Below are 17,083 nucleotides of genomic sequence, written 5' to 3'. Positions count from 1 at the left end.
CCCTGCTGATGATCCCACCCTAACTGCATCTTATGTGTTTTTTCCTTGGTTCATTTATATTCTGTTTATATTATTTTTTATTATTTGTTCGGTTTTTCGGTTCCACTTACTCCATTCTGTTCTTTTATCTATCTATCTATCTATCTATCTATCTATCTATCTATCTATCTATCTATCTATCTATCTATCTATCTGTCTGTCTGTCTGTCTGTCTGTCTATCTATCTATCTATCTATCTATCTATCTATCTATCTATCTATCTATCTATCTATCTGTCTGTCTGTCTGTCTGTCTGTCTATTTGTCTGTCTGTCTATCTGTCTATATTTTAATTTATTATTGTGTGCGTCTTCTTTACAGTCAGTTCTATGTCCAGTTTGGTTCCTAGTGTGTTTTTTTTTCTGTTCTGTTTTGTTGATCCTGTTCTGCGACATTCTGCGCTTTTTTCTCTCCCTGCGTGTTCAGTTTGTGTACGTTTTTATCACGTCACGTCACGTACGTACACGTGCAACAGGTCACTTTCTGGAACGCTCTTGGCCACGCCCATGACCTGCGCGCGCTCGCGCTCGCCCTCTACTTCCTTTTACCTTTTATTTCGTGGACGAGCGCTTCCTTCAGGCCCTAGCAGTATGTTTACTAACCAGCGAGAACGTCTCAACAGATGAGTCCCTCGTTTTAGCACCTCCGGTTCCTGTGGGTGCGGAAGCTGTGGCAGTTTGCAGTCAGAACTTTTCTTAGCCGCTGCACGTGGATCACAGTGCAGAGGCGCGAGCGCGGGGACGGGAGCGAGCAGGGACGGGGACGGGAGCGCGCAATCAGCTGAAGCGCAGTGATTTCTACGGTCAACCAACCGGAGAGACATGAATGGAACAGGTATATATTAATATACTATATTATAAATATAACATATAAACATATAAAAATATACTATATTATACATATAACGTATAAAATTATACTATATATGTATATATATATATATATATATATATATATATATATATATATATATATATATATATATATGTGTGTGTGTGTGTGTGTGTGTGTGTGTGTGTGTGTGTATGTAGTCGTCTTTTACTTTCCCTCTCTGTTATTTCTCACAGTCTTATTGTACCTTTGTCTCTGCTTGTCTATTTGTTCCTTTCTCTTTATTGCCACTGATCCCCTTCATTCTACCCCCCTCTCACTTTCTCTCTCTCTCTCTCTCTCTCTCTCTCTCTCTCTCTCTCTCTCTCTCTCTCTCTCTCTCTCTCTCTCTCATGGCACGTCTTCTTATTCTTCTTAACTTTACCTGTTTCAGTGTCCTTCTGTCTTTTTCACTCTTTCACCTTTACTGCCTCACTTATCCTCTATCACAGCCTGGTTCCTGTTTCTTTTGTGTCTCTTTCTGTCTGTGTTTTCTAACTAAGGATTCATATAAATGTGTCATTTCAGTAAAATTGAGTGCAGTGTGCAACGACTTGCTATCTAAATATATTACCAAATATCCTACTCTGAATGCGTTACACAAGGTGAGAAGGTCCATCACGCTGGCAGATATGATAACACAATCGGTCAGAGGTCGGTCTGATGAATCGGTCGTACTTTATAGTGACATCCACGTGTAGATCAGAATGAATTACAGTAGGAACAGTTCAGGTGAGAAAAGGAAAACCTCCCGGTTTAGTATTGTGATAATCAAAGGCATGGTTTGGATCAGTGATACTGTTTGTACGTAAAATGTTTCATGGGATAACAAACGTTTATTTCATTCAATTCCTTTACTAAATTTTCCCAAAAATCACTTCTGTCTGCTTACGACATGTTACTAAATGTAAACAAGACGAACAATCAACAGTATGATGGTTGTATGGAGTGATTTGCTGAGGAAAAAATGATTTACTAATGACAATTATTGCTATTGTTTATAGCCTTTTGTTATAGATATCAGTTTATCATACTACACGATAACGTCTCGCATTACTAACTGAGTCAAAAGGGAAACTTCAGACACCAAAGACAAGTTGGCTAATCAGTTACGTTTTGGCTAAAGCCCAGTTCCGTCATGGCCACTTACGAAACAGGAAACTGGATCTTTTACAACTCATCTGTGGAGCTTCATCAGTTCTGACACGTGACTATGTTTATCGTGTTTTGGATGTCTTTCCGTTAAATGTCTCTTTGTCTCTCAGTTGCGTCAGTTGATGAGATGGAGAACAGGCAGAAATCACGATGGAAACTGTTTCTTGAGGATATCAGTGTGTTACAGCTGGTGCTGTCCTTCTTGTTCATGGGTGAGATACAGTACTCGTACCTGTGTAATATCACATTGTAAGCGTTTATGCTAATTATCGAAGACTCTATTTTTGTTTAGGAATCTCATGTATGGCGTTGATGCTTTATCTGATGTTTACTTCGCTGTGGCCGATTCCCATTCTGTACTTTACCTGGCAGTTTTTTGACTGGAACACACCTGAGAGAGGTTTTACACAAACACAATCACTTCCTTTTTTGAATATACAAACATTGACTGTCTTACTGTTTCACCCGTTTACACACACCTTTATTTATGAGTCAGGCCATTTTCACATTTCTGCTTTCCTTGATATTAAGCATAACTTCATAACTATACATTCTGTGTTAAAATCAAATCTCAGCCTTCTGAATAAAAAAATTATTTATTTAATTTTCTTTTTTTTCTCTCTCCAGATGTTCACGCCATTCTCTAACTGAGATGGTTAAACAATACAAAGTGTATTTAGAAAGTGTTGGAAGATGTGAAAGTCTGGATTGCAGAATCACATTAAACAATAAAATTAAATAATGAATAAATAACATATTTAACTAATGAATTAATTAACATTAATTGATCAAATTCATTATTATACTTTTTTTAATATAATATGGTCAAATAATCGTTTCCAGTTATTCTTTTATACGGACACTTGTAACGGTTGTTTAGCAGTCATCATCTAAGACTAAAAACTGCTGCCAAGTTCCTCATACTGAGAGCATTTTTGTGTTTTTACCAGGTGGAAGAAGAACTAGGTTTGTGAGAAGCTGGCGTGTGTGGAAACATTTTAAAGACTACTTCCCAATAAAGGTAATCTAGACCTGCCTCCATTTCCACTCCTCATTCCTGACTTCTGCCCCCCGACCCATTTTAGAGCCATTGTAGGGGCTGTTAATGTTTATACTTATTATTCAAAGTGTTTAAAGCTTCATGATGGTTGTATATAGTATAGTATAGTATAGTATAAAAATAACATCCTTCGCCCTTTCAGCTGGTGAAGACAGCAGATCTGAGTCCCAGTAGGAACTATGTTCTGGGTTGCCACCCGCATGGCATCATGAGCATAGGCGCCGTCTCCTGCTTCATCACAGAACATGGCGGGTTTGCACAGGCGTTCCCTGGAATACGTCCCTCACTGGCCATGCTGGCTGGCCTCTTCCGCATACCTCTGTTCAGAGATTACCTCATGTTTTCAGGTCAGTGCATGCTAGTATTCACACTATGGGTATGATGGGATACCATGATAAGGGAATTTGAGTTAATTATAGCGGTCATACAACATACAGTATATACAGCATACATGTACATTTAATAAGACTTTATATAAGGACGTGAAAGGGAATGTGGAGCGCACTGCATGCCCACTACGTACCCACTGTTTATCTCATACGCACTAGATACCATCATATTTTTTGCTCTAGTGCTGTTTCTTTAAGGCAGTTGTTCTGGCATTTAAACAAGACATATAAAGTACATGAGTATAAACCCCAAACGCTGGTGTTTCTGCAAAACACGTGCAGGAAATGTGATTACGCTTTATTACAATTTTACTACACTCACTCCCTGTGTGCAGTCTCTTTATTTTTCATTAAACACAGATTTCATTAATGGTGTAAGTGTTTCACACTAAAGTAGATTAAAGAAATCTAATCAAAATCAAATTCCTCTAAGATTAACAAACCTCTCTCGGTCTCTCAGGAATATTGCCGGTCAGTAAAGATAGTCTGAAATACATGCTGAGTCAATCCGGTGTAGGCAACGCTATGGTCATCATAGTCGGAGGAGCTGAGGAGTCACTAGCTTCTTCTCCTGGAGTGAACACCGTGGTCATGAAGCAGAGGAAAGGCTTCGTGCGTCTCGCTCTGGAAAACGGGTGAGGAGAGAAAATTACATGGGCCTTACACGGGTTGGTGCCTCAATAGCTGACAGCTTTTAATCCTTGTATGGTGTTTGTATTTTTTTTTTACTCAGCCAGTGTTCGTGGGTCTGGTGACTCGCTGCATTTTTGGGTTTTTAATTCAACACAATCAAAAATTTTATGTTAAAATACTCTACAGATGTTTACTTCATCCCAATTACAAGCAATCTAAACAGCATATATGGTTAATATTTGCCCTTTACCTTTATTACGTCACATTTTTTAAATAAAGTGCTACTCGTTTTTTGTTGTTTTTTAATAAAATGCAATAAAAAAAGAAAATCAAATTTAATCAAGTTATGAGTGAAAAAAAAATCAACAAATTTACAAGGAAGCAAAGTTTTTCAAAACTATTGATGTTTACTAATATGGGTCCCACAGACCCGAACATCATACAAGGGTTAATTCCTTATATTTCATTTTGCGTCCTTCGTTCTTCTGAAACTGGTCTTCTAACTGTTCCTTTAACTCGTTTACCATCGATGGGTGATCGGGCTTTCTTTTCACTAGCTCCAAAACTTTGGAATTCTTTACCAACTGAGATAAGGCAAGCAAAATCTCAGCTTAAAACTCATTTTTTAGGGTAGCTTTTAATTGACTAATTGTAATTTTACATAGTGCTTATTTTATAGTCTATTTTTGTTGCTTTAATTTTAATCTTTATATTATGTGATGTATTTTTGTTGATTTATTTGCTTTTGTAAAGTGCTTTGAGATAATAAATAAAGGTTATTATTATTATTATTATTATTATTATTATTATCATAAAATACACAAGTCACTTTATGAAGGCCAGATTTTAAAATACTGATCATGGAGAAAGGGATGTGTTACAGTGATTACACTGGTAAATTTTTGTAACAAGTTTTCGTTAAAGTTAATTAATCGTCTTGTCTGCGTCACAAATCGTATAGCGTTACGAAATATAACTGTCGCCACAACCCTTATACCAAATCACTAGTTCGGGTGCTATAAATAAATGATGTGTCAGAATATCCCTGTTATATCCCAGCTAGGAACTTACTTTAGGTTTCTATTATCTAGATTAAGATCTTGCTATTTAATGCGAAAGGTTATTTTTTTAAATCTGTTTAATGTAATTTATATACATAATTGTTGCCTCAAAAAATAATAATAACGCCTAAGAAACTCAGTGCTCCATTTCTGACTGCTTTACTATCATATTTCCACATTTGATTCCTTACAGGTTATTAACAATAGTATGTGAATGCTTTTACATGTGATCCTGGTCGTCTTCTCAGGGCTGACCTCGTTCCGGTGTACTCATTCGGGGAGAACGAGCTCTTTCCCCAGGTTCTGCTGTCCGAGGGCAGCGTAGGCCGCAGGCTTCAGGCTCTGTTTAAGCAAGTGATGGGATTTGCGCCGTGTCTCGTCACCGGGGGACGCTGGCTGTTCCTGCCTTACAGGAGACCCGTCACTACTGTGGGTGAGTCCAACACAATTTGTACCTTCAGTAGGAATGTTGATGCAGAGATGTTTCTCTATTCACTTACTTAGGATAACTACACTGTGTATAAACCCTAGAGATGTCCAAGTCTTGAATAAATCTCAATCTCTATAAAAAACACAGGCTTTAGAGTTTAAAGGCTGCTTTGCCCTTGCAGTCTCCGGTACATGTTGGACAGGACGTGTTTTAATAAGCATAGCTGCCTGTGATGCATGACATTAAAGCTTAATTATCTCTCTTGTCCTCTGTCTCAGTTGGAAGCCCCATCTCTGTTCCTCACGTATACAATCCATCCGAACAACAGGTGGACCACTATCACACGCTTTACATGGAATCTCTGTCCGAACTCTTCCACACGCACAAAAGCAGCTGCGGTCTGGCCGACACACACCAGCTACGCATCATCTAAACATCACACACACACACAAAGTTGAATTTTAATCCTGTAAAATACACAAGTATTATTTTTAAATGACATTTGCTGCTTTTATCTACTTTATAGCTTTGTAGTTGTTTGCTCTCGATTAAATATAAACATTACTACGACGTGTAGTAATGTTTTGCCTTTTTTATGTTTATGTTCAATTATGCTTACATGTGACTTGCACAAAATAAAGAAATAACTGACCTTAAAAACATAATTACCCTTTGAGTCACTTATAAACTTTTTTTATATTAACTTGTATATGAATGTATAAACCTCAGTGTTGCACTTAAGCAGAAATTTAAAAAAAAAAAAAAAAAAGTGAATTTAAATAAATAAATAACAACATTTTGTGGTAAAATTCCAGATATTTATTTATTTATTTTTTAGCTTGCTCAGATTTCCTTGACTGCAGGTTTGGTCAGTGTAAGTCAGCGCCTGTGTTTTACCTGTAAAAACGTGTAACATTACATGAATACAAACAATCATCCTTCTCCAATATTTATTTACAATAGAGTTATTTCAGCGACAATAAAGTAACAAGACCAATTCTAAAGCAAAAGTTTACTCTAACAGGCCTGCAGCTAGCCTAATGGTTACATACCTGTATGTTTAAGACTGAAGGTTATCCATTAGATTGTATATGAAACATTTCCCTCAGAATTTTATGGCGTAATGAATTTGTTGCTTTTAGATGGAAATTGACAGCATGAGAAAACTGTACAATAAATATGTTATGGAGATTTTTGAGAGCGTAACTCTGATCCTGCAAAGCTGCAGTCCAGCTACATGGCTTTTCTAAAGCTTGAGGGATGCCAACGTTACCATTCGAGATGATTGTTTCAGTTTGTTTTTTTTTGCACGCTTTCTTGCTACTGTCATCATGCCATTGTGCAAAGTAGTACATCCCAAACGGCATTGAGGAATCCGGGTCTCTCTTTAGGACGTACTCCTACATGGGTCCTCTGTCTACCAGCACTGGCGTAGATCAAACAGATTTCAATCTTGTTCAATCCAGGGTGAAGTGGATTTTAAACCATCGAATACGTCCGATCACACGGTCCACTTCAGACACCTGATTTTAACAAAAAACAAACAAAAAAGAATGTGTCATGGTGCAGCTTGGAAATCCAGATGGTTTGATCATCTCAAAACAGACATATATAGTTTTAAATCTGTAGCAAATATATTTATAAATAGAAAGTCGTGCACAAACAGTGTAGATACAACACTACAAGATCACTTCAAGCATCATAAAGAACGGTGTGTGTTACCTGGTCTCGTGATGTGTGGCTAAGCAGCGTACGCAGCAGTAGCGAGCTCCGCAGGACACGCACGTGTAGTTGGAAGGGAAACCGCACACGGCACAGAAGTGTCGCTGAGGAAAAGATGACGGCTCGACACACGCCGTCAGGTAGTTCGGACCCTCGCTAACACTCAAGTCCTGGATAGAGAGAGAAATGTTTTAAAGGTTTAATTCCTCCCCTATAGCTCATATGTTCTCCCTTTCCCTTTATTCCATTCTACACATACATGCTTTCTTTCATGCCTCAATCACTTGTTATATGGCATTTAGTTGTAAAGCAACCAAATGAAAATGTCAGCGATTAAACTGTAAAAATTAAACCTTTAGAGTAACTTTCTCCCGTTTCACTATAGAAGTTAGCATAAGTAAACAAATAACGTAATAAAAATGGTGGATTGCGACACATGAGGATTAGGATAGAGTTTGTGTGCAAAGCCTCACCTCTTCCTCAAGCAGGGCCTGGAAGTTTTTCCGGAAACGTTGCTTGAAATGATCGCCTCTGGTCTTCTTCCTCCGTTTCCCTTAAGAGTTACAGCACAAACAAAGACGGGTCAAGTTAAAGAACAGAAGTAACACATCTATGAGATCTGATAAGTGAACAGATGCCAACACCAGACAGGAAATTAGTTACTTAGAGAACCGTATCAGCATATACGTAGTAGAATGTCATTTTTAGTGTGACAATCAGACACAAGTCAAATAATCAATTCAAATTAAGAATAAACAGGATTTTATCTGTTTTTTTGGATTTGTTATTGCCCTTCCTGTAAGTGATAATCAGCTTACACACACTCTTTACCCTCCTGCTGTCTTAGAAAAAGGTACCGAAGCCCTCACGACCAGACTGTGTAACAGTTTCTTTCCACAAGCCATCAAACTCCTTAATAACTGAACAGTACTGAGCATAACGCACACACACACATCAACTGTATGGACTGCACAGACCTACACCAAATACACACACTTCCAATATACATCCATCAATATGTTACATGCTGTTTTTGCACACTGTAAGAAGATCGTTTTCCAAGGACTTTCCTACTATCAGAATCAAGTATTTCTTCTTTCCGGTGACGTGACAGATGGACAAAGATGCACGCTACGTTAATGCCAGCTGTGTGGATCATGAATGGTGCTTATGACAGAATGAAGTGAGGAGGCACAAAGCTCATCTATATGTAAGGGGATGTTTGTAAAAACAAAAGAATTAACGTTAAGATTTGAGGACACTGCACTGTGATCTGTACTATAATAAAGAGGATTTGTAATAGTTTCTAGTTCTGCTACAACCTCAGAAACACGGCTTACACACCTGACGAAGGACAGCACTAGTCCACAGTAGACTGTTTGGTAGATTTACCTCAGTTCACGTGTGAAATGGCATCAAACTCAGAACTATAAGTTAGCACGTGCGTGGAACGTGTCTTTAAACGTGTCGTATTAGGAACCAGAACAGTGTGAACGCATCTATACCAGGTTCGTCATTCTCGTCGAAATGCGGCAGGCGCTTCACCGGCGGCGGGAGGCTCGTCTGTGGGTCGTCCTGGAAGTTATCCTTCTCGAGCGCCTCGAGCTGCCTCGTGAGCCTCCGGTGACGTGTCGCTACATCCAGCACGCGCCGCTGGCTCTGGTCCTGAGAGCGCACTGAAGGAACACAAACACTGATTAAAATGACGATATTTATTTATAAAACCTGTATATAATATGTCTTATATACACACACACACATATATATATATATATATATATTCAAATAGTTAGCCAACTCATATGCTAATTAGCTAATACTGGCTAAACAATCTGACTAACTTTAGCCAACTCGGTTAGCATCTTTAGCCAACTCGGTTAGCATCTTTAGCCAACTCGGTTAGCATCTTTAGCCAACTCGGTTAGCATCTTTAGCCAACTCGGTTAGCATCTTTAGCCAACTCGGTTAGCATCTTTAGCCAACTCGGTTAGCATCTTTAGCCAACTCGGTTAGCATCTTTAGCCAACTCGGTTAGCAACTTTAAACCCAAAATAAAAAAGGCCGTAAGTGCTGTAAGTTTTACTACTTAAATATATAGAATATAGAAACCGCGTTACTAACAGTAGCTCGACAGAATAAACAAATAGACATAAACAAAACAAACCTACCTGCTATTTTCTTCTCAGCCATTTTCCCAGCTACGGCGCAGCGAAGAGGACAAATCAGATGCGTTACGTAAATAACCACGTGACTACTTTTCCAATTGATCAGAATCTTTCTGTATAATTCAGTATCCAAAATCTTTTAAAGCTGTGTTTTAAGCAGTGTGTTTTTTTTTAAATATAAAGATCAAAATACGAATACAGGATTATTTTATTATATACACAAGTCTCCTTACAGTGACATATAATTTAAAAGCTTACATTTGTTCAAATGTAAGTTGTTATTATAAATAGAATTGTGCATGATTTCGTTTTATTTCGTTTTTTACTGTTTTTTTTTCTGTCACAAAGTACATTTCAACTGTTATCCTTAAACCCAGTGGTTTGTACTTTAAAAACGAAGCACATGGAGTGACTCGGTATAAACTAGTCTTCAAAATAAAAGCCCTACTGCGCCATTGCTAGCATGACGTGCACTTTTTCACGTTTGATTTGTGAGGTCTTTAATAATTCTATCATTTTTATTTCTAAGACAAAAACAGCCAAAGTGCTGCTCCAAGTTTCCAGTGGATCCTTTATATTTAGGGATAATTAAAAACACATCCGGGTCCTTGATAGTTGCTGTTTTGATGATTAGTGGAATGATAGGATCTATAGAGCTCAGAAGCAAAAGTGAAAGTATCCATATAGCATAAAAAGTAAAGTATTTCCTTATTCGGATAAACCGCATGTAAAGCTGTGAAGCTGTGAAGCTGAAAATGGGTAATATGCAATGTAATTTCTTGCTTTTATATAAATACTGTTTTTTTAAGCTGTAGATTTCCCTTTTTTCCATCTCAATGGTTGTCATTTTGATCAGTATGTTTGTTTCAGTCTATAACTGTGTAAATGTCTAAACATTCAGTCACTTATTCAGAAAATCATTGAAAAACATAAAGAAAAATGTGTGAGTGTACCAAGTTAGAGGTTTTTCTTTTAGAGGTTTAATTATTTCTTAATTGGGTGTTGAAGTGAAAAACAGGCATATTTTTTGTAATGTCATTTACACCTGTGAGTTCATTTTATTCTTACAAATTTCTGTTGTTTAACATATTTAGCTCAGGACCACACAACTAACCAGACTATGAAGTATGTTACTTTTGCACTTGGATGCACATTAAAACATCATATGGATATAGAACAGAAATTCCAGGAAATAATTCCAGCTCTACAGAATGTGCAGGATCCAGAGGACTGTGATTTCATTATGGCTTTCTGCTCTGTTGTTGCTAAGAAAGCAACAAAACAGATGCTTAAAACCCTACCAGGTAAAACCCTCATTATTATTTATTATAGCTTCATGAAAACATCCGAATGCATAAATTAGACATAAGAAGTATATGGAATATGAGAAGTAAGATTTTTGTCTTTATGCTGAATCTCATTAAAATGTATTTACTTTTTATAATTTGTTAAATGTGAAAGTATGAAACACGTGAAACATCTTTTGCTTTCTGTTTGTTGAATAGTTGAGATAAGACGGTTTCTAATTGACTCAGTTCCAGTGAATATCTGGGACTGGGTGCAATAAGGAACACCTCAGTGTTTAAGTTTCTGTGCTGGTGACTAATAAGATGTGAGTTTAAGTAAATAACTAAACATTCAATCATTTTTATTCTCACATGTCTCCATCAATAGGTAACAAACCTGTAGTTCTGGTGGTGCTTCATCATCCAGAATATATTGTACCAGTCAGCAGCAGATCTGTAAATAGACAGAATACGATCACAGTCGACTGTGTAATCCATGAAGATCAGAGATTAGTGCAGTGTCCTGAAAATGACAAAGCATTGTCCAAGGTTATAAAATTTATTGAGGTGAGGATTTAATTTTTTTCTTAAATCGTGGTTAATTTTAACAAAATTAAATAGGAAAATCTAGAAATCAAAATGTTCTAACAATATATTTTACAGGACATTCAGGGAGGGACACCGAGTAAAAGTCCATGTAAGTCACATTGTCACATACAGTTTATTGTGTATAATGTAACATTACCACATAGTTAATTAATTTAGTCCTTTTTCAATTTAAATCTTTTTTAGACTCATCAAATCCCAGTAGCTACTTTTATTGCACTTTTATTTAGTACAGTTAAAATCCCATTAATCATTTATATTATGCTACAGTGGCTGATGATTTGATGTTTCTTTGCAATCTACATTTTATTTTCTCTTTAGATGATCAGCCTTCTGGTAACCAGATGTTGAAGCGTCCTCGTCTAACATACTTCACTCCAATGTCTGGAAACACATTAGGACATCATGAGGACATAGAGAAGAAACTTCAGGAACTAATACCAGGTCTGCAGAAGGTGACGAAATTGGAAGAGTCTGATTTAGTTCTAGTTTTCTGCCCTGCTGTTTCACAAGCTGGAACTGACACTGAAGCAGGAGTAGAGATGCTCAATACCCAAGCAGGTAAAACACTCATTATTCCAATAAATAAATAAAATTAAAAAAAATTTAAGAGTATGATCAAATAATTAAATAGAATTTGACATAAGCTCACTTACCTTCATTCCTTTTTTACCTTCACTTACCTTTTTTTTTTTATTAAACTTTATTATTTTCCCAAAGTTTAATTTTACAATATGAGAAATATTTGCTTTCTTATTTCACTAAACTCCAATGTCTCCATCAAAAGGTAACAAACCTGCAGTTCTGGTACTGTTTCATCACACGTTTAATGCAGAATTCATTGTATCAGACAGCAGCAAATCTATTAACAGTCAGAATACGATCACAGTCGACTGTCGGTTCCATAATGATCAGGGATTACTGACGTGTCATAAGAACAACAAAGCACTGTCCAAAGTTGAAAACTGGATTAAGGTGAGGATTTTTATTTCTCTAAAATCATGGTGAATTTTACAACAAAATTAAATTGGGAAATATTTAGAATTTAAATGGCCAAGTTGAAAATGTTTTAACAATATATTCTACAGATCAATCAGGAAAAGTCAACAAGAGAAAGTCCAAGTAAGTCACTTTGTTTCAGACAGTTTATCATGTATAATGTAACAGCAACACATATATTTAATTTATTTAGTCATTTTTTCAATATACAACCCACAATTACTGAGTAATCGAGGGTCGAGGGCCTTGCACAGGGGCCCAGCAGTGGCAGCTTAATGAACCTAGGATTCAAATTCACAACCTACCCCTCAGTTGTCCAACACCTTAATCACTAAACTACCACATCCCATAAATCTTTCTTGAAATACTGGTGGCAAATTTGCTGTTGCTCAATAATTATCCTGATTCCTGCAACACAGCTAAAATATTCCTAGGAATCATTTATATTATGCTACAGTGACTGATGATTTATTTTCCCTTTAGATCATCAGCCTTCTGGCATCCAGATGTTGAAGCGTCCTCATCTAACATACTTCACTCTAATGTCTGGAAACACATTAGGACATCATGTGGAAATAGAGAGGAAACTTCAGGAACAAATACCAGGTCTGCAGAAGGTGACGAAATTGGAAGAGTCTGATTTAGTTCTAGTTTTCTGCCCAGTTGTTTCACGAGCTGGAACTGACATTGAAGCAGCAGTAGAGATGCTCAATACCCAAGCAGGTAAAACACTCATTATTCCAATAAATAAATAATTTTCACAAAAATTTACAAGCATTAATTTTAAGGATGAAAAATAATAAAGAGAATGATCAAACAATTAAATAGAATTTGACATGAGCTCACTTACCTTCATTCTGAAACTTTGTTTTTATTAAACTTTTATATTTGCCCAAAGTTTTTATTTTACAATATGATAAATTATTTGTTTTCTTATTTCACTAAACTCCAATGTCTCCATCAATAGGGGACAAACCTGCAGTTCTGGTGGTGCTTCATCACACGTTTAATGCAGAACATATTGTACCAGACAGCAGCAAATCTGTAAACAGACATAATACGTTTACAGCCGACTGTCTGTTCCATGAAGATCAGGGATTACTGACGTGTCATAAGAACAATGAAGCACTGTCCAAAGTTGTAAACTGGATTAAGGTGAGGATTTTTATTTCTCTAAAATCATGGTGAATTTTACATTTTACAACAAAAATAAATTGGGAAATCTTTAGAATTTAAATGACCAAGTTGAAAATGTTCTAACAATATAATCTACAGATCATTCAGGGAAAGACAACAAGAAAAAGTCCAAGTAAGTCACTTTGTTGAAGCCAGTTTATCATGTATGATGTAACACCAACACATACTTAATTTATTTAGTCCTTTTTTTCAATTTACAACCCTCAATTACTGAGTAACCTGGGATTCAAATTCACAACCTACCTATCAGTTGTCCGACACATTTTCAAATACAGTGTATTGTGTAAAATATAACATGATCACATATTTAATTAATTTAGTCCTTTTTCAATTTGAATCTTTCTTAGACTCATGAGATCCCAGTAGCTACTTTTATTGCTCAATTCTTAGTAATTAGTTAAAATTCCAGGAATCATCTATATTACGCTACAGTGACTGATGATTTGATGTTTCTTTGCAATCTACATTTTATTTTTTCTTTAGATAATCAGCCTTCTGGTAATCAGATGTTGAATAATACAGAGAATAATGTACCAGACAGCAGCAGATCTGTAAACAGACAGAATACAATCACAACCGACCGCCCGTTGAATGAAGATCAGAGATCACTGCCATGTCATAAGAACAATGAAGCATTGTCCAAAGATGTAAACATCACTGAGGTGAGGATTTTTATTTCTCTAAAATCATGGTGCATTTTACATTTTGCAACAAAAATAAATTGGGAAATCTTTAGAATTTAAATGGTCAAGTCGAAAATGTTCTAACAAAATATTCTACAGATCTTTCAGGAAAAGGCATCAAGAAAAAGTAAAAGTAAGTCACTTTGTTTCAGACAGTTTATCATGTATGATGTAACACCAACACATATTTAATTTCTTTAGTCCTTTTTTTTTTTCAATTTACAACCCACAATTACTGAGTAATCGAGGGTCGAGGGCCTTGCACAGGGGCCCAGCAGTGGCAGCTTAATGAACCTGGGATTCAAATTCACAACCTACCCCTCAGTTGTCCAACACCTTAACCACTAAACTACCACATCCCATAAATCTTCTGGGATGTGTTACCATACAGTAAATCTTTCTTGAAATACTGGAGGCAAATTTGCTATTTCTCAATAATTATCCTGTTTCATGTAATGCATCTAAAATATTCCCAGGAATCATTTATATTATACTACAGGGACTGATGATTTGATTTCTCTTTAGATCATCAGCCTTCTGGTGATCAGATGTTGAAGCGTCCTCGTCTAACATACTTCACTCTAATGTCTGGAAAGACATTAGGACATCATGTGGACATAGAGAAGAAACTTCAGGAACAAATACCAGGTCTGCAGAAGGTGGAATTGGAAGATTCTGATTTCATTTTGATTTTCTGCCCAGTTGTTTCACAAGCTGGAACTGACATTGTAGAAGCATTGAAGATGCTCAATACCCAAGCAGGTAAAACACTCATTATTCTAGTAAATAAATTATTTTCACAAAAAATTACAAGCATTAATTTACAGGATGAAAAATAATATTTGACATGATCTCATTTACCTTCATTCTGAATCTTTGTTTTTATTAAACTTTTATATTTGCGTAAAAGTTAAATTTTACAACAAAAGAAATATTTGCTTTTTTATTTCACTAAACTCCAATGTCTCCATCAAAAGGGGACAAACGTGCAGTTCTGGTGGTTCTTCATCACACGTTTAATCCAGAGCTTATTGTACCAGACAGCAGCAGATCTGTAAATAGACAGAATACGATCACAGTCGACTGTCTGTTCTATGAAGATCAGGGATTACTGACTTGTCATAAGAACAATGAAGCACTGTCCAAAGTTGTAAACTTCCTGAATCCCAAGGTGAGGCTGAAATCACTCACAGTGGGTGGGTTTTGTTTGTTCTACCATAGGTTTAGTGTTAACCGCTTTGTTGCGTGTGTTTGCAGGGTGATGAAAATCCTGAAAAGAACACATTTGGCAACTTTGGTGAGTTTGACAAATTTGTAATTAATTTAAGCTAAGTTAGATGAATCTGTACATTACGCCAGTGAGAAAAATCTGAAGCTTTTATTTCCTGACAGCTGCTGATAAACATAAGTACATAACATTATGAATGAAATTTGAATTAATGACTACTGTATGAATGTTCATTTATTCAGGAATAAAGTTGCCAAAATTACCTGACAGTATGTGATTTTTTTTTCTTTTTTGCAAATATTTAAGTAAATAAATAAGTACATAACATTATGAATGAATTTTGAATGAATGACTATGAACGTTCATTTATTCAGGAATAAAGTTGCCCAAATGGGGGTCAAAAGACACTGACAGTATGTGATTTTTTCTTCTTTTTTTGTAAATACTTAAGTAAATAAAAAAATGATATAGTAAATATAAAAAAGAGAGATGAATTTTATGTTATTGCAAAAATGTAAGAATAAGAAATAGATTAAAAAAGACAAAAGACTAATCATGTGCTTTAGATGTGTTTTTGTTTTATTTATCTTCATCAAAGAGAGTATAGAAAAAAGAAAACATGATGAATGATGAATACAGAGAAGGCCATGTCCAACCTGGACCATCTTCCAGACCTTGAAGATCTCGGTTTCTTCTCAAGAAGCACTGACCAACCCACTACCTATATATATCTTAAATAAATCATGTTTAGAACTTGTAAGATTTATTCATGTAAAATTGACTCGTCTCCATTATGATTAATGTCCTTAAAACTGCTGAGTATTAGCATGTAGTAGATGCCTGCTTTTATTTGTGGCTCTCTCTATTCTTCCTACAAGCATGAACAGTGGACAATGTAATGTTCTTTATGATAATCTTTTAAATATACTGAATAAATGAAATACGTAACAATTATAGTAAGCAGTATATTATGATTTAATATAATGATTTAGTTATGTAAAATAAAAATATATAAATGAAACAGTAGGGTTCATGTTGCTGTAGTAATGCCAGGTATGATGCAGCATGATATAACACATTAGTTATTGCCTGTTATTCTGTGACAAACAATAAATGTTCTTAAAGCAGCTTTTGTTTCAGCAACTTTTTCCACTTAAAATGAGACAAAACTAATGAAAGCACAAAATTCTGCGATAACTATATATACCACGCAAACCAAACAAAAGCCTTTGACCAATCAGATTCGAGAAGTTTGTAAATTGAGTTCTTTCCACTGATTGGACGAGACATCTGTCATTCAGGATATACAAGAAGTAGGAAACTGTGCAGAAAACTTTATTTCTTGTACATGTATGGAGTTCTGAGTTCTAGTTAACTATTTTAAAACTATTTTAAAGAGCACCATTATATCTAACAATATATTCCATTGGGAAGCAGGAAGAAAATATAATGATGGTAGCATATCATAGCATAAAGATTAAGTTTCCATCTCCGACAACACACTTGGAGAACGTACGTTTGTTTCAAAGACAAAACTATTCACACTAAATGATGTAAGGAA

The 17,083-nt window shown here is 35.9% G+C and overlaps 3 protein-coding genes across 11 annotated transcripts; 2 read left to right on the top strand and 1 right to left on the bottom strand.

Moving 5' to 3' along the window:
* Window positions 1–628: 628 nt before the first annotated feature.
* mogat3b (monoacylglycerol O-acyltransferase 3b) lies at window positions 629–6,203 on the top strand. Its single transcript, XM_027144213.2, has 8 exons — window positions 629–872; window positions 2,174–2,275; window positions 2,356–2,463; window positions 3,014–3,084; window positions 3,266–3,470; window positions 3,973–4,147; window positions 5,455–5,639; window positions 5,915–6,203. Exons 1-8 carry the CDS (start codon window positions 860–862, stop codon window positions 6,067–6,069), a joined length of 1,014 nt encoding a protein of 337 aa, XP_027000014.2. The 5' UTR covers window positions 629–859; the 3' UTR covers window positions 6,070–6,203.
* A 229-nt stretch (window positions 6,204–6,432) lies between these two features.
* znhit1 (zinc finger, HIT-type containing 1) lies at window positions 6,433–9,683 on the bottom strand. Of its 2 annotated transcripts, XR_003440327.2 has the most exons (6): window positions 9,527–9,683; window positions 8,864–9,034; window positions 7,832–7,911; window positions 7,359–7,528; window positions 6,689–7,159; window positions 6,433–6,533 (listed from the first exon to the last, which is right to left on the bottom strand). XR_003440327.2 is itself a non-coding variant. In XM_027144231.2 (5 exons), exons 1-5 carry the CDS (start codon window positions 9,546–9,548, stop codon window positions 7,138–7,140), a joined length of 465 nt encoding a protein of 154 aa, XP_027000032.1. In that variant the 5' UTR covers window positions 9,549–9,667; the 3' UTR covers window positions 6,573–7,137. The 2 variants fall into 2 exon arrangements, 1 of the variants encoding a protein (XP_027000032.1); XM_027144231.2 differs by lacking the exon at window positions 6,433–6,533 and having other exon boundaries at window positions 6,573–7,159; window positions 9,527–9,667.
* A 274-nt stretch (window positions 9,684–9,957) lies between these two features.
* Window positions 9,958–16,649, top strand: LOC113641493. 8 transcript variants are annotated; one of them, XM_047809401.1, is made up of 18 exons: window positions 9,959–10,294; window positions 10,618–10,827; window positions 11,198–11,376; window positions 11,473–11,506; window positions 11,737–11,976; window positions 12,203–12,390; window positions 12,504–12,537; window positions 12,898–13,137; window positions 13,382–13,569; window positions 13,690–13,723; window positions 14,095–14,273; window positions 14,403–14,427; window positions 14,820–15,056; window positions 15,272–15,465; window positions 15,552–15,591; window positions 15,765–15,791; window positions 15,897–15,935; window positions 16,089–16,264. In XM_047809401.1, exons 1-18 carry the CDS (start codon window positions 10,279–10,281, stop codon window positions 16,127–16,129), a joined length of 2,145 nt encoding a protein of 714 aa, XP_047665357.1. In that variant the 5' UTR covers window positions 9,959–10,278; the 3' UTR covers window positions 16,130–16,264. The 8 variants fall into 8 exon arrangements, with proteins under 8 accessions (XP_047665362.1, XP_047665357.1, XP_047665361.1 ...); XM_047809400.1 differs by having other exon boundaries at window positions 9,960–10,294; window positions 14,394–14,427; window positions 16,121–16,649; XM_047809402.1 differs by having other exon boundaries at window positions 9,960–10,282; window positions 14,394–14,427.
* Window positions 16,650–17,083: the final 434 nt, after the last annotated feature.

The sequence above is a fragment of the Tachysurus fulvidraco genome, chromosome 26 (assembly GCF_022655615.1).
Source record: "Tachysurus fulvidraco isolate hzauxx_2018 chromosome 26, HZAU_PFXX_2.0, whole genome shotgun sequence".
Lineage (NCBI taxonomy): Eukaryota > Metazoa > Chordata > Actinopteri > Siluriformes > Bagridae > Tachysurus > Tachysurus fulvidraco.
This window is presented reverse-complemented; position numbering and strand designations above follow the sequence as displayed.